At 44.9% G+C, this 26,576-nt stretch overlaps 1 protein-coding gene across 2 annotated transcripts; it reads left to right on the forward strand.

Moving 5' to 3' along the window:
- The first annotated feature begins 9,977 nt into the window (after positions 1–9,977).
- On the forward strand, positions 9,978–22,339 carry ZBTB1 (zinc finger and BTB domain containing 1). Of its 2 annotated transcripts, none has more exons than XM_072115857.1 (2): positions 9,978–10,000; positions 19,121–22,339. In XM_072115857.1, exon 2 carries the CDS (start codon positions 19,131–19,133, stop codon positions 21,201–21,203), a length of 2,073 nt encoding a protein of 690 aa, XP_071971958.1. In that variant the 5' UTR covers positions 9,978–10,000; positions 19,121–19,130; the 3' UTR covers positions 21,204–22,339. The 2 variants fall into 2 exon arrangements, with proteins under 2 accessions (XP_071971958.1, XP_071971957.1); XM_072115856.1 differs by lacking the exon at positions 9,978–10,000 and adding an exon at positions 12,703–12,805.
- Positions 22,340–26,576: the final 4,237 nt, after the last annotated feature.

A 26,576-nucleotide genomic window follows, 5' to 3' on the forward strand; every position in this document is an offset into this window, starting at 1 on the left:
AATCTATTCTTCACTGTGTTTTTCACTTAAATGATCCTATTCTTCACTGTTCTTCACATCTGCTAACTTGTCGGGAGATAATATACGCGCGGAACAGTGAAGAATAGATTGCAGATGTTTGCATACATCTGATCACTTATCAGAAGACATTCTTTTTCGATTAAATAACACATTTTATTCCCGAACCATGGTCCCTTTGAAAAATGCTCGAGTCTCCCATTGACTTCAATGGGGCTCGTTATTCGAGACGAGCACTCGAGCATCTGGAAAAGTTCGTCTCGAATAACGAGCACTCGAGCATTTTAGTGCTCGCTCATCTCTACTTAGCACATAAATATACCTTGATGTGTCTCCATATAGATGACAGTTAGATTGGTCCTATTTGGGGGTACATCTGACATACCACTGGATGATCACTTTTTATCAAAATTTTTGGGTGGTAGGAAGCACTACAATTAAAATTTTGGAATATTTTTTTTTTAAAAGTTACCATATATACTCGAGTATAAGCCGAGACCCCTAATTTTACCACCAAAAGCTGGGAAAAACTATTGACTCGAGTATAAGCCGAGGGTGGGAAATGCATTGGTCACAGCCCCCCCCCCCCCCCAGCAAGCTCCCAGTAGTATATAGTCAGCCAGCTCCCAGTAGTATACAGCCACCAGCCCCCAGTAGTATACAGCTAGCCAGCCCCTAGTAGCATACAGCCAGCCTGTCCCCAGTAGTATACAGCCAGCCTGCCCCCAGCAGTATACAGCCAGCCAGCCCCCAGTAGTATACAGCCAGCCCCCAGCAGTATACAGCTAGCCAGCCTCCATGTAGTATACAGCCAGCCTGCCCCCAGTAGTATACAGCCAGCCTGCCCCCAGTAGTATACAGCCAGCCTGCCCCCAGCAGTATACAGCCTGCCAGCCCCCAGCAGTATACAACCTGCCAGCCCCCAGTAGTATACAGCCTGCCAGTCCCTAGTAGTATACAGCCTGCCAGCCTCCAGCAGTATACAGCCAGCCATCCCCTAGTAGTATACAGCCAGCCTGCCCCTTGTAGTATACAGCCAGCCTGCCCTCAGTAGTATACAGTCAGCCCCCAGCAGTATACAGCCTGCCAGCCTCCAGTAGTATACAGCCTGCCAGCCCCCATGTAGTATACAGCCTGCCAGCCCCCAGCAGTATACAACCAGCCATCCCCTAGTAGTATAAAGCCAGCCTGCCCCTAGTAGTATACAGCCAGCCTGCCCCCAGTAGTATACAGCCAGCCATCCCCTAGTAGTATAAAGCCAGCCTGCCCCTAGTAGTATACAGCCAGCCTGCCCCTAGTAGTATACAGCCAGCCTGCCCCTAGTAGTATACAGCCAGCCAGCCCCTAGTAGTATAAAGCCAGCCTGCCCCTAGTAGTATACAGCCAGCCTGCCCCTAGTAGTATACAGCCAGCCTGCCCCTAGTAGTATACAGCCAGCCTGCCCCTAGTAGTATACAGCACAGCCTGCCCCCAGTAGTATACAGCACAGCCTGCCCCTAGTAGTATACAGCCAGCCTGCCCCTAGTAGTATACAGCCAGCCTGCCCCTAGTAGTATACAGCCAGCCTGCCCCTGGTAGTATACAGCCAGCCTGCCCCTAGTAGTATACAGCCAGCCTGCCCCTAGTAGTATACAGCCAGCCTGCCCCTAGTAGTATACAGCCAGCCTGCCCCTAGTAGTATACAGCCAGCCTGCCCCCAGTAGTATACAGCCAGCCTGCCCCCAGTAGTATACAGCCAGCCTGCCCCCAGTAGTATACAGTCAGCCCCCAGCAGTATACAGCCTGCCAGCCTCCAGTAGTATACAGCCTGCCAGCCCCCATGTAGTATACAGCCTGCCAGCCTCCAGTAGTATACAGCCAGCCCCCAGCAGTATACAGCTAGCCAGCCCCCATGTAGTATACAGCCAGCCCCTAGTAGTATACAGCCTGCCCCCCCCCCAGCACTTAAAAAAAAATAAACTTATATACTTACGCTCCGATGTCGGGAGACTCGTGTATAAGCAGAGGGGACGTTTTTCAGCACATTTTTTACACGAGTATATATGGTATGCCATTTAGAATATGGGTGCAGTAACGTAATGTCTGCATACCTGAGGTTGCTACAAGACACAACAACACTAAGGGTGAAGACACACATGGCGTTTTTGGGCCGTTTTTACTAAGTGCGTTTTCAGATTGTTAAAAACGATCGTTTGAAAACGCGTGCGTTTTTTGAAAACGCATGCGTTTTTGTCAGTTTTTCCGAAATTGCGCAATGAAAACCAGACAAAAACGCATGCGTTTTCAAAAACCGCATGCGTTTTTAAAAAACCGGATGCGTTTTTTAACGATCTGAAAACGCACTTAGTAAAAACGGCCCAAAAACGCCATGTGTGTCTTCACCCTAAGGCTCATTGCACAAGTGGTGTTTTGAACCCGTTTTTGGGCCGTTTTTAAGCAGTCTGTTAAAAACCGCATGCGTTTTTTTTTGCGCACTGCTTAAATACGGCTCAAAAACGGGTTCAAAACGCCACATGTGCCGCCAGCCTAACTATTACCAAAATCACTGATGATAGACCACTTTCACTTAGGGCGCGTTCATACGGTACGTTTTGGTCGCGTTTTCCTTGCATTTTGAAACGCATTACAACAGCTGAGGAGAGGTGATTTGCCTAATTACATTACTATTAACGTTGCAGTGTAAATGCGGTGTTAACACATGCTTTAACAATACATTAACAAAATGTAAAAACATAGTTAACGGATGTGTTAACATTGTGTTTACATTGCAATGTTTACAAATGTTAACAGTAATGTAATTAGGCAAATCGCGTCTACTCAGATGTTGTAATGAAATTCAAAATGCAACCAAAACGCACCGTGTGACAGAGCCTTGACAGGGAGCTGGTGCTTGGAGAGCCCCCTCCATAGCCGGTAACACCCGATCACTAGCACCAATCGCAGATGTCAACCTGTCCATCGCCGTCATCTTGGTGAAGATCGTCTTTCCCCATGATGTCATCGGGGAGCGGAGGTCGCTTGCCATGACAGCCTCGGGTCTTTTGAGGACCCGAGGCTGACTCTTTTTACCCCATTCATTACATGACTTCAAAAGGCATGCGTTTTTTAACCCCTTAACGCTCTGCGCCGTAGCTCTACGGCGCAGAGGTATAAGGAGTGTATAAAGAGGGCTCACGGGCTGAGTCCTCTTCATACAAGGGTGGGGGTTGGTGCATATTGCAGAAAACCCCCACCGCTAATAACCGCGGTTGGTGCTTGCACCGTTCGCGGCTATTAACCCTTTCATTGCCGGCGGCGTTTAAAAGACGGCGGCGCGCGGGCGCCGCCATCTTTATTACGATCGCCGCGCCCCCGAACGTCATTGGGGGGCGGCGATCAGTTGCCATGGTAGCCTCGGGTCTTCGTTTGACCCGAGGCTATCTGGCTTCTGCAGATTCGTTACAATGAGCCAGTGGCTCATTGTAATGAATGTGCTGCAAAAATGCTATATATTGCATACAGAAGTATTGCAGTATATGGTAGGAGCGATCTGACCATCTAGGGTTAATGTACTCTAGATGGTCTAAGAATTAGTGGGGAAAAAAAAGAAAAAAAAAAAGTTTAAAAAATAAAAAAAATTAATAACATATTAAAAATTCTAAAAAAAATTCCCCTTCCCCTAGAACTGATACAAAACATAATAAACAGTAAAAATCACAAACATATTAGGTATCGCCGCGTCCCAAAATGCCCGATCTATCAAAATATAAAAACGGTTACGGCCGGCGGTGACCTCCGAGGTGGGAAATGGCGCCCAAATGTCCGAAATGCGACTTTTACACCTTTTTACATCACATAAAAAATGATCAAAATGTCGCACAGACCTCGGAATGGTAGCAATGGAAACATCGGCTCATTTCGCAAAAAATGACACCTCACTCCGTGCACCAAAGTATGAAAAAGTTATTAGCGTCAGAAGATGGCAAAAAATTTTTTTCTTTTTTGTACACATTTGTTTAATTTTTGAAAATGTATTAAAACACAATTTTTTTCAGATTCGCAGTACACGGCATGTTAAAATAAATAACATTACGGGAAAGTAAAATTTGTTACGCACAAAATAAGCCCTCACACAGGTCTGTACACGTAAAAATGAAAAAGTTATGCATTTTCGAAGTTGGAGAGCGAGAAATGAGCGGAAAAACCCTGCGTCCTTAAGGGGTTAAAGGACTGCTTTAAAACGGGCCAAAAACGGGTTCAAAATGCCACGTGTGAACCCGTTTTTTAAGCAGTTTGTTAAAAACGCATCAGTTTTTGACCGATTTTAATTAAGTTAATTGGGAAAACCGGTCAAAAACTGATGCGTTTTTAACAAACTGCTTAAAAACGGGCCAAAAACTCCACGTGTGACCACACCCTTAGATGATATCCAAGACAAATCATTGTACATTAATGATTTTTGTATTTTCTGTATGGGTGATAAATGTGAGATTGCTGAGACTAGTATCGGTAAGTATGAGTATTTTTACTGTGTTTGACCCCCCTATCAAATCAATATAAATTCTTAGGGCGCGTTCACACGTTCCGCTAGCGCCGTTGTTCATAACACGACGCTAGCGCACATGGGGCGGAGTTTGGGGCGATCGCATATGCGTTTCCAGAGAAACGCATGCGATCGGGTTATTAATCGCATGCGTTTCTCGGGAAATGCATATGCGATCAGCCCAAGCCCCGCCCACTGTGCGCTAGCGTCGCGTTATGAACGCGACGATAGCGGAACGTGTGAACGTGCCCTTAATTATTTCAACAATAGCTGTAAAACAAGGGACAGCAGGAGCTTCATGGTGAGGCCCCGGTCACACGTACCGCTAGACGTCCGTTCATAACGCGATGCTAGCGCACAGGGGGCGGTCCTCGGCTCGAACGCACATGCGTTTCCAAAGAAACGCATGCGATCGGCTTATCAATCCCTGGAAACGCATGTGTGTTCAGGCCGAGGACCTCCCCCCGTGCGCTAGCGTCGCGTTATGGCGGACGCCTAGCGGTACGTGTGACCGTGGCCTGAAAGATGTTATGCAGGTCTTTGCAGACTGCAAATCTGATGGTTGCATATACTCAATAGATCATGGAATAAATTGCTCATTCACACTTTCGTTGACTTTTTTTCAATACAAATTGTTGGGATGTGGCGCCATCTTTTGGTGAGTTTAGTACAAAGTTTCCCAATTTGTCTCTGTTACCTATATATCAATGCCACCCTTACTATGTATATTACAGATGTCCAATAAATGCTTCTATGAGGTTGCGGTCACACGGTGCGTTTTGGTTACGTTTTTATTACGTTTTGAAACACATTACAAAAGCTAAGATGAGGTGATTTGCCTAATTACATTACTGTTAACATTTACGTTTGTGCTTTGTTAAAACACAGCGTTGCGTTTACACTGCGTTTTGTAAACGCAAATGTTAACCCCTTCGTGTCTATGCCATTTTAGACCTTTAGGACCAGGCCTGATTTTAAAATTTTGCCCTGTGTCATTATAGGAGGTTATAACTTTTTGACACTTTAACATATCCAGGGGATTTTGAGATTGTTTTACCGTCACACATTGTACTTCAAAGTCATAGAAAAATTTTGATGATATATTTTGTGTTAAGTTATGAAAAAAACTTAAATTTGGCAAAAATTTCTAAAAATTCTTCATTTTCATAGTTCAAAATGTTCTGCTTTTCAGGCAGATAGTCATAGCACCCAAGTAACTTTATAACTAACATTTCACGAATGTCTGCTTAATATCGGCATAGGGTTTTATGCATCTTCTCTCTTTTCTAGGTTGTTAGGAGGTTCAGAATTTTGGGAGCAATTTTTCTCATTTTTATGAAAAACGCCAAAACCCTTATTTAGAGGCACCTGCTCAGCTTTAACTGACTTTGAGAGGCCTAAACAGCAGTAAACCCCCATAAATTATGCCATTTTAGAAAGTACACCCCTCAATGTGTAAAAAATCAACTTTAAGAAGTATGTTAACCCTTTAGATGCTTCACAGTGGTTAAAACAAAATGGAGGTCTAATTTACAAGCTGTCATTTTTTTAGACAATATATTCATTTTGGCCAAAAATTAAACCGTCACAAAGTATTAAATGACAAAAAACTCCACAAAGTTTGATACCCAATGTCTCCCGAGTATGAGGATGCCCCATATGTGGTGGTGACTGCTGTACGGGCGCACGGCCGGGCATAGAACGCAAGGAGGCGCCATTCAGAGCAGATCTGCAATGTCACATCTTACAGGCTATAAAATGTTTATTTTTTTTGTAATTTGGACATATGGGGTATTATTTTTTTGTGGATGAGATCCACTTTTCAGGTACATCATTTACAGGGGGGCTCAATAGCCAATAATCAGATTTTATTAACTCTTTCTTGGTGGTGGTTAAAAAAATCATTAATTCTTGTTTATGGTTTTTAGCATTTTTTTCCTCGGACGTTCACCGTACCATAAAAATAATGTGTTATTTTTATTCTATGGGTTATCACGATTACGGCGATACCCCATTTGTATGGCTTTTTTATGGTTAACTTGTTTTGCAGAATATAGAACTCATTTTGTGAGACATTTACTTGTTTTTGTATCGCCATGTAACAATGGGCAGAACATTTATATTTTTTTGTTTACAGCGCTGGTTTAGAGCTTATTTTTTGCGGGACAAGCTGTACGTTTTCTTGGTATCATGTTGGGGTACATTTTACTTTTTGATCACTTTTTATGCACTTTTTATGCGGTCAGATGTGAAAATGTAATAATTTTTGTGAGGTTTTTTGTGTTTTTTTTTTACGGCGTTCACCGTACGGGTTCAGTGACCATTTTATTTTATTGTACGGGTTGTTACGGACATTGTGATACCCAATAAGTTGTGGGTTTTTTGGTGATTTTCACTTTTTTTATGTTTTATATGATTACTGCATGGGACGGGACTTAAGGGGACTTTTATTCTTTTTAAATAAGTTTTTTTTAGTTGCACCTTTTTTTTAAACTTTTTTTTTACTGTTTTATTTTGTCCCAGGGTGGGACATGAACAAGTGATCATTTGATCACTTGTTCATTGTAATATGCTGCAATACTAATGTATTGCAGCATATTACATAGTCAGCCTATGCATTCTGCATAGGCTGACAGCTGCACTGTTAGATCGTGCACAGTGCACGATCCTAGCAGGCAGCTGCCATAGGCAGCCCAGGGGACCTGATCGTGCCTCTGGGTTGCCATGGCAACGATCGGCACCTCCGTGCCCTGCACAGAGGGTGTCGATCGTCGCGCCGATACACCATAGACGCCGCGGTCACTATGACCGCGGCGTCTATAGGGTTAAACAGTCGGGATCGCGATAGTCGCGATCCCGGCTGTTACTGCGGGATCCCAGCTACCGCGTACCACTGGGATCCTGCGGCGATCGCAAGGGCTCAGCTTCTGAGCCCGGGCGATCGCAATGACGTGATTCTACGTCAAGGTGCGGGAACTACCCGCATCCTATGACGTAGAATCACGTCAGGGTGCGGGAAGGGGTTAATAGTAATGTAATTAGGCAAATCACCTCATCTCAGCTGTTCTTATGTGATTTAAAAGGCAATATAAGCGCAACCAAAACACACCGTGTGACCGCGCCCTGAATGACAAAGTTTCCCCATACATTTCTCAAAGCATATCCATCACTGCTTTTAAAAACAGGCTTCAAAGTTTCTACCTGTATCGTGTGTGTTTAATAAGAGGAAGTATGGTGAGGACGTTGCGTTTTGACCTGCATTTTCATTGCGTTTGAAACGCATATACAACAGCTGAGGAGGGGTGATTTGCCTAATTACATCACTGTTAACATTTCCGTTTACAAAACGCATCATAAACGCGATGTTAATGCATGTGTTAACAACACATTAACGCATGCGTTAACATTGCGTTTACAAACATAAACGGTAATGTAATTAGGCAAATCACCTCTCATCAGCTGTTGTATATGCGTTTCAAACGCAATGAAAACGCGACCAAAACGCAACGTGTGAACGCGCCCTGAGCATTACATCCAGAGGCAGACCTGGTTGCCTTGAAATCAATATTTCTATCACTGAGGTCGCGGTCACACGTACCGCAAGGCGTCCGTCATAACGCGATGCTAGCGCACAGGGGGAGATCCTCGGCCCGAACGCACATGCGTTTCACGTGAAGCGCATGCGATTGATAAGCCAATCGCATGCGTTTCTCTGGAAATGCATGTGCGTTCGGCCCGAGGACCGCACCCTGTGTGCTAGCGTCGCGGTACGTGTCCGAGTTTTGATTAAAAAATACATGTGGCCGTGAGCGGGCTGACTAAAACAATAAAGCTGTACTTACCTCCCGGTGCCCTCCCGTATCCAGCGCTGCTGTCGCTCCGGGTGCCATGTAAACAAACATGGCCGCCGGAGCAGCGCTGCATTCAGCTTCCGGCCGGACACGACAACCTTCCGGCCCCCATACACAATGCTGTGTATAGGGACGGATAGGCGTACCCGGCCACGGCTGGCCGGAAGCTGAATGAAGCGCTGCTCCGGCGGCCATGTTTGTTTACATGGCGCCCGGACCGTAGCGACAGCAGCGCTGGATACGGGAGGGCACCGGGAGGTAAGTACAGCTTTATTGTTTTAGTCAGCCCGCTCCCGGCCACATATGTATATATTTTTTTAAACTCGGACAACCCCTTTAAGTTGAATTTGTATGTAAGTCAAAACTGTATATTTTATAATTATAGATCCAGACAAAAAAAAAATTTGGCCCCAGTGACAATTGGAGTTTAAATTTTTTTGCTGTGATGGGACCAAGGATTATCAATAAAACTTCATTACAGACACCTTACAGCTGATTATTGCAGCCTGGGACTATAGTAACATCCAGAGAGCTTCACCAGAGGTCAGAGGGGTCTGTCTGTAACTATGGGTTGTCTGTAAGTTGGGTGTACTTAAGTAGGGGACCGCCTGTATACTGCCATACTGTAGTATGGCAGTATATGATAGGATCTTACAGACAACCTGGGGTTTATGTACCCTAGGGAGTCTGAAATATAGTAAAAATTAAAAAAAAGTAAAAAAAAAAATATAATAAAAAAACCTAAAAACTCAAATCACCCCCCTTTCCCTAGAACTGATATAAATATAAATAAACAGTAAAAATCATAAACACATTAGGTATTGCCGCATCCGAAAATGCCCGATCTATCAAAATGTAAAAACGGTTTTTCACTGCGTTTAACCCCGTAACGGAAAATCGTGCCCAAAGTCGAAAATGGCACTTTTTTGCCATTTTAAAAAATTCTATAAATAGTGATCAAAAGGTCGTACAGTCCTGAAAAATGATAACATTGTAAACGTCATCAAAATCCACAAAAAACAACACCACCCACAGCTCCATACACCTAAGTATAAAAAGGTTATTGGCGCCAGAAGATGGCAAAATCCTCAAAAAAAATTTTGTACAGGAGGTTTTAATTTTTTTAAATGTATGAAACCATTATAAAACCTATACTAATTTGGTATCCACGTAATCGTACCGACCCAAAGAATAAAGTAGACATGCCATTTGGGGCGTACAGTGAAATCCGTAAAATCCAAGCCCACAGGAATATGGCACAAATGCGTTTTTTACCAATTTCACTGCATTTGGAATTTTTTTCCCGCTTCCCAGTACAAGGCAAGGAATATTAATTACCACCATTTTGAAGTATAATTTGTTACGCAGAAAATAAACTGTCACACAGCTCTGTACATGGAAAAATAAAAAAGTTATAGATTTTTGAAGGTGGGGAGTGAAAAATAAACGAAAAAGTGCTGTGACTGGAAGGGGTTAATGTCACATTTTCAGTTTTCTGGTGAAAAACTTTGTAGACTGAGCCTGTGAAGGACTTGTAGGAGAGTTTCCTTGCATCCCTGGCCTGCAGGGGAGCTGTCACAGCTGTGCCAGGGATTTGCTGCACAGGAGGGTGAGCAATTGTTTTCTGTGTTTTTTTAAATATAATTTACTGCTTATAGGCTCATTTAAGAAATAACACTAAAATTATTTTAATAATTGTAGTTGAAGCAAAAGTATGTGCTAAGCGGAGTGGTGACACCTGTATTCTCCGGTGTAGTCCATGCTGTGCCCGCTGTGACACGGAGACGTCCGGTACAGTGTGTGCACTGTCCGTGTCCAGCAGGCGGCGCCAGCAATCAGTGCAGGCACAGACGGAAGGAGCGCGGAGCAGCCTCCCCTTCCCTCCATGTTCTCGGGGCGGCAGGGGGTGCGGTGAGTGTGTCGGGCCGGGGCTGCCCAGCTGCTTCTCGCTGGAGTGCGGGGGAGGCACGGGCTGCCCGCTAGTCCAGGCTGTGCCCACCACTACAGCCATCCGCAAGGTGAGTGCGGGGCATAGCCCTCCAGCTACATGGGGTGTGCAGAGGACGGGCTCTCCATCAGCTGCAGGGGCACATGTCACGCATCGGGCTATCGCGCCATGCACTGGTGTTACATGCACGGTCCAGTCATTGCCATCACGATAGTCACGACATGCAGGGCTGGTGTCCCCCGGGTGCAGTTATGATTGACAGGCCGTGACCACCAGCAACTTGCAACTCATACAAGCTCCGCCATTGGCTGTCAGGGGGATGTGACGTCATGTGAGTGATGGGGAGACACTGCAGAACCAGGAAGGAAGGCAAAATATCACATGTACCCGTGCCCAGTACAGAATATACATGTACCCGGGCCCAGGATAGAATATACATGTACCCGGGCCCAGTACAGAATATACATGTACCCGGGCCCAGTACAGAATATACATGTACCCGGGCCCAGTACAGAATATACATGTACCCGGGCCCAGTACAGAATATACATGTACCCGGGCCCAGTACAGAATATACATGTACCCGGGCCCAGGATAGAATATACATGTACCCGGGCCCAGGATAGAATATACATGTACCCGGGCCCAGTACAGAATATACATGTACCCGGGCCCAGTACAGAATATACATGTACCCGGGCCCAGTACAGAATATACATGTACCCGGGCCCAGTACAGAATATACATGTACCCGGGCCCAGTACAGAATATACATGTACCCGGGCCCAGGATAGAATATACATGTACCCGGGCCCAGGATAGAATTTACATGTACCCGGGCCCAGATACTACAGAATATACATGTACCCGGGCCCAGTACAGAATATACATGTACCCGGGCCCAGGACAGAATATACATGTACCCGGGCCCAGTACAGAATATACATATACCCGGGCCCAGTACAGAATATACATGTACCCGGGCCCAGGACAGAATATACATGTACCCGGGCCCAGTACAGAATATACATGTACCCGGGCCCAGGACAGAATATACATGTACCCGGGCCCAGTACAGAATATACATGTACCCGGGCCCAGGACAGAATATACATGTACCCGGGCCCAGTACAGAATATACATGTACCCGGGCCCAGGACAGAATATACATGTACCCGGGCCCAGGACAGAATATACATGTACCCGGGCCCAGTACAGAATATACATGTACCCGTGCCCAGTACAGAATATACATGTACCCGTGCCCAGTACAGAATATACATGTACCTGTGCCCAGTACAGAATATACATGTACCCGTGCCCAGTACAGAATATACATGTACCGTGCCCAGATACTATAGAATATACATGTACCCGGGCCCAGTACAGAATATACATGTACCCGGGCCCAGTACAGAATATACATGTACCCGGGCCCAGTACAGAATATACATGTACCCGGGCCCAGTACAGAATATACATGTACCCGGGCCCAGGATAGAATATACATGTACCCGGGCCCAGGATAGAATTTACATGTACCCGGGCCCAGATACTACAGAATATACATGTACCCGGGCCCAGTACAGAATATACATGTACCCGGGCCCAGGACAGAATATACATGTACCCGGGCCCAGTACAGAATATACATATACCCGGGCCCAGTACAGAATATACATGTACCCGGGCCCAGGACAGAATATACATGTACCCGGGCCCAGTACAGAATATACATGTACCCGGGCCCAGTACAGAATATACATGTACCCGTGCCCAGTACAGAATATACATGTACCCGTGCCCAGTACAGAATATACATGTACCCGTGCCCAGTTCAGAATATACATGTACCCGTGCCCAGTTCAGAATATACATGTACCCGTGCCCAGTTCAGAATATACATGTACCCGTGCCCAGTACAGAATATACATGTACCCGTGCCCAGTACAGAATATACATGTACCCGTGCCCAGTACAGAATATACATGTACCCGTGCCCAGTACAGAATATACATGTACCCGTGCCCAGTACAGAATATACATGTACCCGTGCCCAGTACAGAATATACATGTACCGTGCCCAGATACTATAGAATATACATGTACCCGGGCCCAGATACTATAGAATATACATGTACCGGTGCCCAGGACAGAATATACATGTACCCGGGCCCAGGATAGAATATACATGTACCCGGGCCCAGATACCATAGAATATACATGTACCCATGCCCAGTACAGAATATACATGTACCCGTGCCCAGTACAGAATATACATGTACCCGTGCCCAGTACAGAATATACATGTACCCGTGCCCAGTACAGAATATACATGTACCCGTGCCCAGTACAGAATATACATGTGTCGGGCCGGGGCTGCCCAGCTGCTTCTCGCTGGAGTGCGGGGGAGGCACGGGCTGCCCGCTAGTCCAGGCTGTGCCCACCACTACAGCCATCCGCAAGGTGAGTGCGGGGCATAGCCCTCCAGCTACATGGGGTGTGCAGAGGACGGGCTCTCCATCAGCTGCAGGGGCACATGTCACGCATCGGGCTATCGCGCCATGCACTGGTGTTACATGCACGGTCCAGTCATTGCCATCACGATAGTCACGACATGCAGGGCTGGTGTCCCCCGGGTGCAGTTATGATTGACAGGCCGTGACCACCAGCAACTTGCAACTCATACAAGCTCCGCCATTGGCTGTCAGGGGGATGTGACGTCATGTGAGTGATGGGGAGACACTGCAGAACCAGGAAGGAAGGCAAAATATCACATGTACCCGTGCCCAGTACAGAATATACATGTACCCGGGCCCAGGATAGAATATACATGTACCCGGGCCCAGGATAGAATATACATGTACCCGGGCCCAGTACAGAATATACATGTACCCGGGCCCAGTACAGAATATACATGTACCCGGGCCCAGTACAGAATATACATGTACCCGGGCCCAGTACAGAATATACATGTACCCGGGCCCAGGATAGAATATACATGTACCCGGGCCCAGGATAGAATATACATGTACCCGGGCCCAGGATAGAATATACATGTACCCGGGCCCAGTACAGAATATACATGTACCCGGGCCCAGTACAGAATATACATGTACCCGGGCCCAGTACAGAATATACATGTACCCGGGCCCAGGATAGAATATACATGTACCCGGGCCCAGGATAGAATTTACATGTACCCGGGCCCAGATACTACAGAATATACATGTACCCGGGCCCAGTACAGAATATACATGTACCCGGGCCCAGGACAGAATATACATGTACCCGGGCCCAGTACAGAATATACATGTACCCGGGCCCAGTACAGAATATACATGTACCCGGGCCCAGTACAGAATATACATGTACCCGGGCCCAGTACAGAATATACATGTACCCGGGCCCAGGACAGAATATACATGTACCCGGGCCCAGTACAGAATATACATGTACCCGGGCCCAGGACAGAATATACATGTACCCGGGCCCAGGACAGAATATACATGTACCCGTGCCCAGTACAGAATATACATGTACCCGTGCCCAGTACAGAATATACATGTACCCGTGCCCAGTACAGAATATACATGTACCTGTGCCCAGTACAGAATATACATGTACCCGTGCCCAGTACAGAATATACATGTACCGTGCCCAGATACTATAGAATATACATGTACCCGGGCCCAGTACAGAATATACATGTACCCGGGCCCAGTACAGAATATACATGTACCCGGGCCCAGTACAGAATATACATGTACCCGGGCCCAGGATAGAATATACATGTACCCGGGCCCAGGATAGAATTTACATGTACCCGGGCCCAGATACTACAGAATATACATGTACCCGGGCCCAGTACAGAATATACATGTACCCGGGCCCAGGACAGAATATACATGTACCCGGGCCCAGTACAGAATATACATATACCCGGGCCCAGTACAGAATATACATGTACCCGGGCCCAGGACAGAATATACATGTACCCGGGCCCAGTACAGAATATACATGTACCCGGGCCCAGTACAGAATATACATGTACCCGGGCCCAGTACAGAATATACATGTACCCGGGCCCAGGACAGAATATACATGTACCCGGGCCCAGGACAGAATATACATGTACCCGTGCCCAGGACAGAATATACATGTACCCGTGCCCAGGACAGAATATACATGTACCCGGGCCCAGGACAGAATATACATGTACCCGGGCCCAGGATACAATATACATGTACCCGGGCCCAGTACAGAATATACATGTACCCGGGCTCAGTACAGAATATACATTTACCCGGGCCCAGTACAGAATATACATGTACCCGGGCCCAGGATACAATATACATGTACCCGGGCCCAGTACAGAATATACATGTACCCGGGCTCAGTACAGAATATACATTTACCCGGGCCCAGTACAGAATATACATGTACCCGGGCCCAGTACAGAATATACATGTACCCGGGCCCAGTACAGAATATACATGTACCCGGGCCCAGGACAGAATATACATGTACCCGGGCCCAGGACAGAATATACATGTACCCGGGCCCAGGACAGAATATACATGTACCCGGGCCCAGGATAGAATATACATGTACCCGGGCCCAGTACAGAATATACATGTACCCGGGCCCAGTACAGAATATACATGTACCCGGGCCCAGTACAGAATATACATGTACCCGGGCCCAGTACAGAATATACATGTACCCGGGCCCAGTACAGAATATACATGTACCCGGGCCCAGTACAGAATATACATGTACCCGGGCCCAGTACAGAATATACATGTACCCGGGCCCAGGACAGAATATACATGTACCCGGGCCCAGGACAGAATATACATGTACCCGGGCCCAGGACAGAATATACATGTACCCGGGCCCAGGACAGAATATACATGTACCCGGGCCCAGGACAGAATATACATGTACCCGGGCCCAGGACAGAATATACATGTACCCGGGCCCAGGACAGAATATACATGTACCTGGGCCCAGATACTATAGAATTTACATGTACCCGGGCCCAGATACTATAGAATATACATGTACCCGGGCCCAGTACAGAATATACATGTACCCGGGCCCAGTACAGAATATACATGTACCCGTGCCCAGTACAGAATATACATGTACCCGTGCCCAGTACAGAATATACATGTACCCGTGCCCAGTACAGAATATACATGTACCCGTGCCCAGTTCAGAATATACATGTACCCGTGCCCAGTACAGAATATACATGTACCCGTGCCCAGTACAGAATATACATGTACCCGTGCCCAGTACAGAATATACATGTACCCGTGCCCAGTACAGAATATACATGTACCCGTGCCCAGTACAGAATATACATGTACCCGTGCCCAGTACAGAATATACATGTACCCGTGCCCAGTACAGAATATACATGTACCCGTGCCCAGTACAGAATATACATGTACCGTGCCCAGATACTATAGAATATACATGTACCCGGGCCCAGATACTATAGAATATACATGTACCGGTGCCCAGGACAGAATATACATGTACCCGGGCCCAGGATAGAATATACATGTACCCGGGCCCAGATACCATAGAATATACATGTACCCATGCCCAGTACAGAATATACATGTACCCGTGCCCAGTACAGAATATACATGTACCCGTGCCCAGTACAGAATATACATGTACCCGTGCCCAGTACAGAATATACATGTACCTGTGCCCAGTACAGAATATACATGTACCCGTGCCCAGTACAGAATATACATGTACCGTGCCCAGATACTATAGAATATACATGTACCCGGGCCCAGATACTATAGAATATACATGTACCGGTGCCCAGGACAGAATATACATGTACCCGGGCCCAGGATAGAATATACATGTACCCGGGCCCAGATACCATAGAATATACATGTACCCATGCCCAGTACAGAATATACATGTACCCGTGCCCAGTACAGAATATACATGTACCCGTGCCCAGTACAGAATATACATGTACCCGTGCCCAGTACAGAATATACATGTACCCGTGCCCAGTACAGAATATACATGTACCCGTGCCCAGTACAGAATATACATGTACCCGTGCCCAGTACAGAATATACATGTACCCGTGCCCAGTACAGAATATACATGTACCCGTGCCCAGTACAGAATATACATGTACCCGTGCCCAGTACAGAATATACATGTACCCGGGCCCAGTACAGAATATACATGTACCCGTGCCCAGTTCAGAATATACAAGTACCCGTGTCCAGTACAGAATATACATGTACCCGTGCCCAGTTCAGAATATACATGTACCCGTGCCCAGTTCAGAATATACATGTACCCGTGCCCAGTTCAGAATATACATGTACCCGTACCCAGTTCAGAATATACATGTACCCGTGCCCAGTTCAGAATATACATGTACCCGTGCCCAGTACAGAATATACATGTACCCGTGCCCAGATACTACAGAATATACATGTATCCGTGCCCAGTACAGAATATACATGTACCCGTGCCCAGTACAGAATATACATGTACCCGTGCCCAGTACAGAATATACATGTACCCGTGCCCAGATACTATAGAATATTCATGTACCCGGGCCCAGGATACTACAGAATATTCATGTACCCGGGCCCAGGATACCACTGAACATACATGTACCCGGGCCCAGATACTGCAGAATATACATGTACCCGGGCCCAGATACTGCAGAATATACATGTACCCGGGCCCATATACTGCAGAATATACATGTACCCGTGCCCAGTACAGAATATACATGTACCCGTGCCCAGATACTATAGAATATTCATGTACCCGGGCCCAGGATACTACAGAATATTCATGTACCCGGGCCCAGGATACCACTGAACATACATGTACCCGGGCCCAGATACTGCAGAATATACATGTACCCGGGCCCATATACTGCAGAATATACATGTACCCGGGCCCAGATACTGCAGTATATACATATACCCGGGCCCAGATACTATAGAATATACATGTACCCGGGCCCAGGACAGAATATTACATGTACCCGGGCTACATGATACGAGAATATACTAGAGCACATGTACCAGGGCTCGGGATGCTATATGACATGAGAGTATACCAGAGAACATGTACCAGGGCCCGGGATGCTATATGACATGAGAGTATACCAGAGAACATGTACCAGGGCCCAGGATGCTGCATGAGAGGAGAATATACCAGAGAACATGTACCAGGGCCCAGGATGCTGCATGAGAGGAGAATATACCAGAGAACATGTACCAGGGCCCAGGATGCTACATGAGAGGAGAATATACCAGAGAACATGTACCAGGGCCCAGGATACTACATGAGAGGAGAATATACCAGAGAACATGTACCAGGGCCCAGGATGCTACATGAGAGGAGAATATACCAGAGAACATGTACCAGGGCCCAGGATGCTACATGATAACGAGAATATACCAGAGAACATGTACCAGGGCTCGGGTTGCTACATGATAACGAGAATATACCAGAGAACATGTACCAGGGCTCGGGATGCTACATGAGAGGAGAATATACCAGAGAACATGTACCAGGGCTCGGGATGCTACATGCATCCTATGCAAATGTGCAGAGGAGAGTCACTTATAGAGGCTGGATCAGAAACATCATCTAGAAAACTACTTTTAGTATCTTTTGGGTCAAACTTGAGATAAAAATTTCATACTTCAAATCTCATCAGGTTTGTGCCTCTGTGACCTACAGAATCATAGATACAGGCAAGATCTACATGGCAACCCAAGCTGCAGATAAATAAAGCAAATTCCCACCTATGTCTTTAACTGCCTGTGTGCAATTTGAAAGATGAAATTCTTAGCTTTAAAAACAGAATCATGTTTTTAGGTACTATAGAGTAACATTACATTGGTTCCCAGTTCCCAATAATTATTCACCAAAAAAAAACAATATGGTAATCCCAAAACAAGTACTAAATTGTATCATAGCAGTACAAGGGCTATGCCTAAACCAAATGATATGTAACCTATAAATCACAAGCTTCAAAGTAATCTCACAAAGAATCTTTACTCAATCCACATATATACCATAATGAATCATACATTTTATTAGATCGACACCAACTAGCATAAAAAACATTTAAAAAATCCAATCTAAAAACATACAAAATTACAGGTAGTGTGACATGATTCTGCATGAAAAGGAGTCAAATCAATATAATCACAATGTATCCTCATAGAAATGTATCTAAATCAAAGCAAGTCAGTGATCAGATGTAACAACAATATGATTTGACATTAATTAACACACACAAAATATAAAGTGCAAATGCTGAAAGAAAAAAATCATTTAATCACTACTGCCCAACTCACAGCGGCAAAGGTCATATGTCAAAGATAATACAGTAATACTAACCACTGGCCATCATGCAGATCAACAAAGTGTCACACTGCCCAGTAGCCCCATTGTTCGCAATAATTCCAACCTATTTTTTTGACTGCCTGTATCTCTGGTTTTGTAACTCACAGAACCACAAGCCCGATGTGATCTGCAAGATGAGATTCTTATGCTGTTAGTGTCATTTTTAAGATGTTTCTATGGGCTATGGGCAGTGTTCTTGGAGAGAAAAAATTAGAATATACTAGAAAAAGCAACAAATGTTTGTCTCACCTGTCACTTCCTCCACATCTCCAATACTATTCCAAAATGTAATGTTTTCTGTGTCCGTTATTAAGTTATATGACTATAGTCTCTTTTGTTCCCCTAAAGGAACCACTGGATGCACAACATGATGGGAAAAGCAAGCCACTGCAGTTATGTGCTTCAGCAGCTGTACAACCAGCGGGAGTGGGGCTTCCTGTGTGACTGCTGTGTCTCCATTAATGATACCTACTTCCAAGCCCACAAGGCCGTCCTTGCTGCCTGCAGCTCTTACTTTAAAATGATGTTTATAAACCACCAGCACACGGTGGCACAGATCAACCTTACTAACACAAAGATCAGCGCCGAATGCTTTGACTTGATATTGCAGTTCATGTACCTTGGTAAGATCCTAAAAGCACCAGAAGATTTTGAACAGTTGAAGGATGCCATGAGTTATTTACAGCTCTATGTTATCCCCGATTGCTTGGAAGACATACAAGACATTGATTCTTCACTTAAATGCTCCTCCTCTGCATCAAGTAGCCTGAGTAGTAAAATGGTTTTTGGTGTCCGCATGTATGAAGAACCCATGACAAAGACAAGAGAGGAACCAAACAGATGGCCCTCTGAGCCGGTACTGCCTGTAAACATTGTTCCTGAAAAGCAATCTGAACAGTGTGTGAGTGTGCCTCCTATATCACGCAAGCAGATTCATAACATCTGCAAGAAAACCCCTTCTCCAAAAGTGGCCAACCCAAGAGATCGTGGGAGCAGGCGCTTTGGTCGCAGTTACACTTGTGAGAGCTGTGGCTTTGCGTTCAGTTGTGAAAAACTTCTCGATGAGCACTCTCAGACTTGTACCAATCGGCATTTCTTCCAGAATAAAGAACACTCAAGCAATGATCCAAGCCAGAGCGGCAGCGAATCCCCGGCTTCAAAGTTTTCTCCAACCCTAGACAACTTACATAGGGCAGACTCAAGTCAAAGCATGGAGGCATCAATGTCCTCTGAAAGTACAAAAAAATCATCCCTCAATGTGGACCAAATTAAAAGTGAAACTATAGACACTACCGAGAAAAAGCCGGTCATTATAAAAATTGAAGCTGATGAGAACTCCATTGTAGAAATGGAAGATATTAATATAGTGAAAATCTCTGAAAAAGATTATTTTGAATCTTCAGACATTGATGACTTCGAAGATGAAGCCGATGAGGCGCTTGGAAGTTACTACATTGCTGAACAATATAAACATACACATGGAAAATCTGCATTGGGAAGCAGTCGGAAAGATGCTCGCTTTCTGGACCAAGATGGTGCAGAGACTAGTGAGGCTGCTTCTAACATGGCATGTGAAGTGTGTGGTGTAACCATCAATGAGCAAGACCTCACCTCCCACTATCTTTCTCAACATATAGAAAATATATGTGCTTGTGGTAAATGTGGGCAAATTCTTGTGAAAGGTAGACAACTTCAAGAACATGCCCAAAGTTGTGGAGAAGCTCAGGAACGTCTTGAGAACAATGAGAGAAACATTGATGAGAGGATGCACTTTGGAGACGGTATAGAGGAGTCATCAGGAATGGGGGTGCTATCGGACATGTGGGATGACTTAAATGAAGAGGGCATTGGTGTCACCAAACAGGTTTATAAACATTCCACATGCCCTTACCGGTGCCCAAACTGTGGGCAGCGCTTTGAGGCTGAGAACCTGGTGATCGAGCACATGTCTCAGTGCTTAGACCATGAAGCCTTCAGAAGCTCAGTTTCTGATGATTCTGATAAAGATCATCGAAGAAAACATTTCTGTGACATTTGCGGCAAAGGCTTTTTCCAGCGCTGCCACTTACGAGAACATTATACCGTACACACAAAGGAGAAACAATTTTCGTGCCAAATTTGCGGAAAACAGTTTTTACGAGAGCGCCAACTCAGGCTTCACAATGACATGCATACGGGCATGGCTAGATACGTTTGCTCTCTTTGCGACCAAGGAAATTTTCGCAAGCACGACCACGTGCGGCACATGATCTCCCATCTATCAGCGGGAGAAACTATATGTCAGGTGTGCTTTCAGATCTTCTCAAATAATGAACTTCTGGAGCAGCATATGGATATTCATCTGTATACGTGTGGAGTCTGTGGTGCAAAATTTAACTTAAGGAAGGATATGAGGGCACACTACAACTCCAAGCATTTTAAGAAGGCCTAGACTGTAAATGTTACATGAATAGCAAAGAAACCAAAGAAGGTCTATGCATTTACACAAGGACTTTGCAATCTGGCAAAGCTGTAATTTTTTTTTACATGTATGTATTTACGTTTTTGTTGATGAAGTATGACCTTTTTATTTTTTTAATTTGGCTTTCTTTATTCATTTTTTAACTGTTTTAAACAATTTCCATTTATCATCAAACTATTGTATGTTGAATTGACAGACTGTATCATTACTGCCTTCTACTCCTTTGCATGATATTAGTTGCCATGTTTTCTAGTTTGTGAAACCTAGCACCTTTTATTGTCTCTTAAGCTACTTTCACTCTGTGTTTGTTACAACAGTGCTTCTACTGTGGGGAGCCTTTTACTGGGTACTGTCTGAATACTATACACATGAAGAAGTATATATGTATATGTTTATTCGTATAGCACCATGTGAAGATATATACCCATGGTTGGCCTAATTAATAGTAAATTATAATGAGGATAAGGATAGGTTTTACTGAGGTGCAAGAAGTCAAAACACATTATTGGAGCAGTATCTGAGGAATCCATACGTCATAACACAGTGGGGCTCATTTACTAAGGGTCGTGCTGCTCACTTTTGTCAGACTGTTCGCCTTTTTCGGGGATTCCACGGCTTGGACAGGTATTTAACTGGTGTCTGAGCTGAGATTGTGTCATATGGGATCGGTTTTTGGCGCAGTTGCGCTTGCTGCCGTGCAACACAAATTCGTGGGTGTGCCATTGGATGATCCGACTGATTCGAACTGAGCGCCGGATTTAATTTTTTAAATTGTGACGCAAGCCCATGCACTTACATGCACCACTTAAAAGATAGTGAACTCTGTCGGACCTGAGCGGTGAAGCAATACATACAGGATATCGGATGCACGAAGAATTATTGTTATTATTAGTGAATCGCGGCACAGTGCATTATCGTCGGACAATGCACTTTCAGTGAACTCCAGTGGACGGGTAAGTAAATGTGCCCCAGTTTATCATTTTGCCTGGAATGTGCCTTAAAGGGCTCCTGCTGACATGGCTGAAGATGATTTACTGTATTTCCTACGGTTAAGTTCAAAATGCAAGTGAATTCTTTATATTAAATACTGACATTCATGATATGAAGTTATTGCAGATTTATTAACATAACCTTGATTTGTGTATAACTTACACTACTATGAGATTGTTATCATTGGGGGAGATTCATTATGGCTTCTCTGCCAGTTTTCTGGGGAGGAGCCATATGAATCTCCCTCTCCCTGACGATTTCAGAGTTTCTCTGACTCACACGCCACTATCGGCATGGAGAGCGGGCCATGGCATGAATTATCGTCTCTATATTTACGATAGACTCTAGCAACAAAATTCTTCCAGTTCCGGTCTGGTCTGAAGATCAGAACTGGCGAAGTTTGTGCCAATATAGACTAAGAGGCCAGGTCCTCTTAGTGTATATGGGTGCTGGACCGCTGGCGTAGGGAGTTTTAAGACTGGTGTTGTAAACTCCAGTCTTGGTGAATCTCCCCCTCTGTGTTCAGTAGGGCGTTTTGATGTGGATCTTCTTTACTTAAAATTTGCCACTTTTTTGGCTGAAGCTGGCAGCCGACATGAATAGTGGACCACACACTGGCTGGATTTCATGGACTGACCACAGTGCGCAGGATGCGACTCCATGCTACATAGTGTTATATTAAGCAAGGAATCTCTTCTACGCCACTAAACAACAGCACAGAACTGTTATATGATCTCTGTGAGTCCCGTCCTCTGAACTGTCACCAGTTTGTGAAATCCAGTCTGTTTTTCATTGCTGGCCTACGGCTGCTTGGTTATGAGCGAGTGCATTTAGAAAATTGTCAATTCAGTCCAGTGATACGAGATTCGGGTCAGAAGATCCCTTCAATGTTTTTCTCTGACTTCAAGCTTGTCCACATGTATTGGCAGCCACAGGGTTTTCTTCCAGAATGTGTGGCGACCTAATTGTGTCTTCTATATTGGCATATATTGAATTACCATCTGAATTACCTGCAGATGACCAATGACAGCTTGTTTTAAATGGAAGATTCAGGCATTATCTTTAAAATCATGTCATTAAGGGTAAGCAGTTTGTAATAGGAACATTACAGTGTTTGAAAAATGTAGGGCACCATACAGTTATAAGGCAGTGTTACTTTGTGAAGCAGCCATGAACACTAAGTCATTAATTTTTGCAAATGAGTTGATTCTAAACCCTATTATTTCTGGCCACGCAACCTTGACCTGCATGGATATTAACAAGGAGCAAATCACCACCGCCTGGTGTATCAGCCATATCTGTGGAGTTAAGAGTCGTAATAAAAGGTACCTAAAATGGGTGCAAGCTTGCAGCCGTACATACATCCCCAATAGGTTGGCATAGGCGCACAGAGCAATACGATGCCGCACGCGCGTGGCTTCGTACAGCTCTGTACACAGGGAAAAGATAGGACATACCTGCGGGCATACGTTCATGTGAATCCAGCCTTAGGCTGCAGGTGAACATTTATTGGTCTAAGGAACATACTGTCATTTATTTGTGCAGTAACATAAAAAGAAATGCAACACAGAAATAATAAATACCGTAATAAAGCGAAAAATACCACCCCAGCAACCAAATACTGCATTCAGAGCAGACAATAATAGTGGAGACACCAGAGCAGACTGATCCCAGAGTATACAATGGAGATCCCCAGAGCAGACAACTAATAATACTGGAGAACACAAGAGCAAACAAAAAAATAAATCCTCTCCTGTCCTGGCTCCTCTTCTCCTCCCTCGCCCAGACTGCAGCTTCTCTACTCTATTTGCAGCTCAGCTATGTGTCCTTTGCTGCTTGTGTGTGCCAACATGGGGACCCAAGTTAATCAACCAAAGAAAACCTCAAAAGGGGGTATCCACTGGATGCACTCACTTGCTTGACCACAAGGCCATAACTATGCACCAAAAACCAGGCACAACTACATAATCCATAAGAAACTATTAATATTTTATTAGATCATAATAATACAGAGAAAAATATATGAATACGAAAACATGGGGACCCAAAGCAGAACTGTGCCAGGGGCAGGAGAGGACCTTGGATCACTGCGCTGTGCAAATACAACCAGTGTCAAGAGTCAATGTCCGTTCAGTTCTGGTTTCTGAGTGTTCAGGCCAGACATTGCAGCAAGCGTACAATGTGAGTTCAACGCATCAAACTCACTCGTGGGCAAGGAATTTTGAAGTCGAAAGTTTGGCTTACTGACTCCACAGCCCTGTCTGTGATGAAGGATAGGCATTGGTGAAAAAATAAATCAAGTAATAAAAATATACATTTCTTATTGTATTGGTGGACCCTATGAGCCTGCAGAGATCATGTACCATATATACCATACATTTAAGCATCACCAATGAGGCCATTCATGGGAATGATGTGATGCCTTCTCTAGTTGTCAACAACTAACCATTAGCCTCAACATTGTACCAGAGGCCACTGAATGCTGTGGTGACATTTGTGGATGTGACATCATGTAGTCCATAGGAAAAGTTGAACAGCACCAAAATGTATCCCATTTTTCTGAAGACATAGAAGCCCACTTCCATGCGGAGAGCATTGTATCTCAATAATTATATGGTCACCAATGAACATCATTTATATGATCATTTATTCTTTTTCAAACGCCCGGAGGCCAGGCTCGGCCCAATTGCATCTGCGTTTTTGGGGAAACGCATTGTATACATACAACACACTGGGTGCCTGTTTCCAATCGCATGCATTTCACTGAAACGGCAGATGCAACCCGTCCGAGTCACACCCCAGACATTTGCATTACATTTGTAAATGCAAAGCAAACGTCATGTGAACGCAACCTAAAAAGGCTTTCAGGAAATTCTAATTCATTCTCAGTGTACAGTATTTAACCTCGATGCCTAAAGCACATCACAGGGGGGTTTTTTTTACGCCTAACAAGATTAACTCAAAATAGTATATTGCATTGATAAGAAATAAAACCTATACACATCACACTGGATTTTGGTATCTTAATGCCTTTTCAGATTTGGTAATTAAGGCCAGATCATATGGGTACACTCCAGAATGCTTGAGATGAGTCATGCTAAAAAGCTGAAGGGGAAGCATCACTTCAGATGCTCCTATCTCCAACCCTCTCATTTAGTGGACTCCTGTCCTCCATCCCCCCTATGCTCCCTCCCTCTTGTATAGTGGCTTCCTGTACTCAATCCCTCTTATGTAGTGGCCTCCTGTCCTTCATCCCTCTTAAATAGTGTCCTCCTATATCCTTGTTATATAGTGGCCTCCTGTCCAACATCCCTTAAGTATAGTGGCCTCCTGTCCTCATCCTTCTTATATATTACCCCCCTATCCTCCATCCCTCTCATACATTGGCCTCCTGTCCTCCATCCCTCTTATATAGTGGCCCACTGACCATCCTTCTATATAGAGGCATCCTGACCTCTATTCATTTTATACAGTGGTCTTCTGACCGCCATTCCTTTTATATAGTTGCCTCTTGTCTTTGATCTCTCCTACTATAGTGACCTCCTTTCCTCCATACCTCATATAAAGTGTCCGCCTCCCGTCATATTGTAGCCCCTTGTCCTCCCCTGTTCCTGGGTAGAACCCTGTCCTTCCCCACAGTCCTGATTCTTCCACTCCCTGGAGCTCTAAGATGACGTTGAAGCGCCGGGGCCAGCCAGAGGAGGAGCTATTTCCACACATCTCTGCTATAGAGCATATCAGAGACGTGTGGAGGCAGCAGGAGCTGATACCACCAAGGGGCAGTGAGAGGCAGCCAGGGACATTCTTCCACCGCCCGGGATTGCGGGACAGCACCCAAAAACCGTGACTGTCCTGCCAAATAAGGGACAATTGAGAGCTATGCTTTGTGTAATGAAAGGTTATACAATTTTCCAATATACTTTATGTATCAATGCCTTTTGGTTTTCTAGATCTCTGCTTGCAGTCATTCAACGGAAGCTTCATTTACTTCCTGTTGATAAAAACTGGTCCATGGTCATGTGATGTCACACAGGTGCACGACTCTGATAACTATCTTTGATAATACTCTGTATCACAGTAATACAGGACTAAAAAAACTACAGCTGATGAATGTGCTGTGCAGTCATATGTATTCTAATATCTTCTATTATTAGCTCTTACAGGGCCAACAAAAATGGAAGTTACTTATGGTAGTTTTGAAATACATGGTTTGCCCTGGTCTGCAGGACAAGACCCATAGCTACTATGGATAATAGAGTGTGTCCAGTGTGGGGGACATATGTGCTTATAGGGTACATGGACAAGGCTTGTGCTGAAGGAAGAGCCCCTTAAATGCTGCAGTCATTGCTGCAA

The sequence above is a fragment of the Engystomops pustulosus genome, chromosome 7 (assembly GCF_040894005.1).
Source record: "Engystomops pustulosus chromosome 7, aEngPut4.maternal, whole genome shotgun sequence".
In the NCBI taxonomy this organism is placed as follows: Eukaryota; Metazoa; Chordata; class Amphibia; order Anura; family Leptodactylidae; genus Engystomops; species Engystomops pustulosus.

Bases quoted from the DNA above. Each gene is read 5' to 3' on its own strand.
- ZBTB1 (XM_072115857.1), top strand. From the start codon at position 19,131: ATGCACAACATGATGGGAAAAGCAAGCCACTGCAGTTATGTGCTTCAG.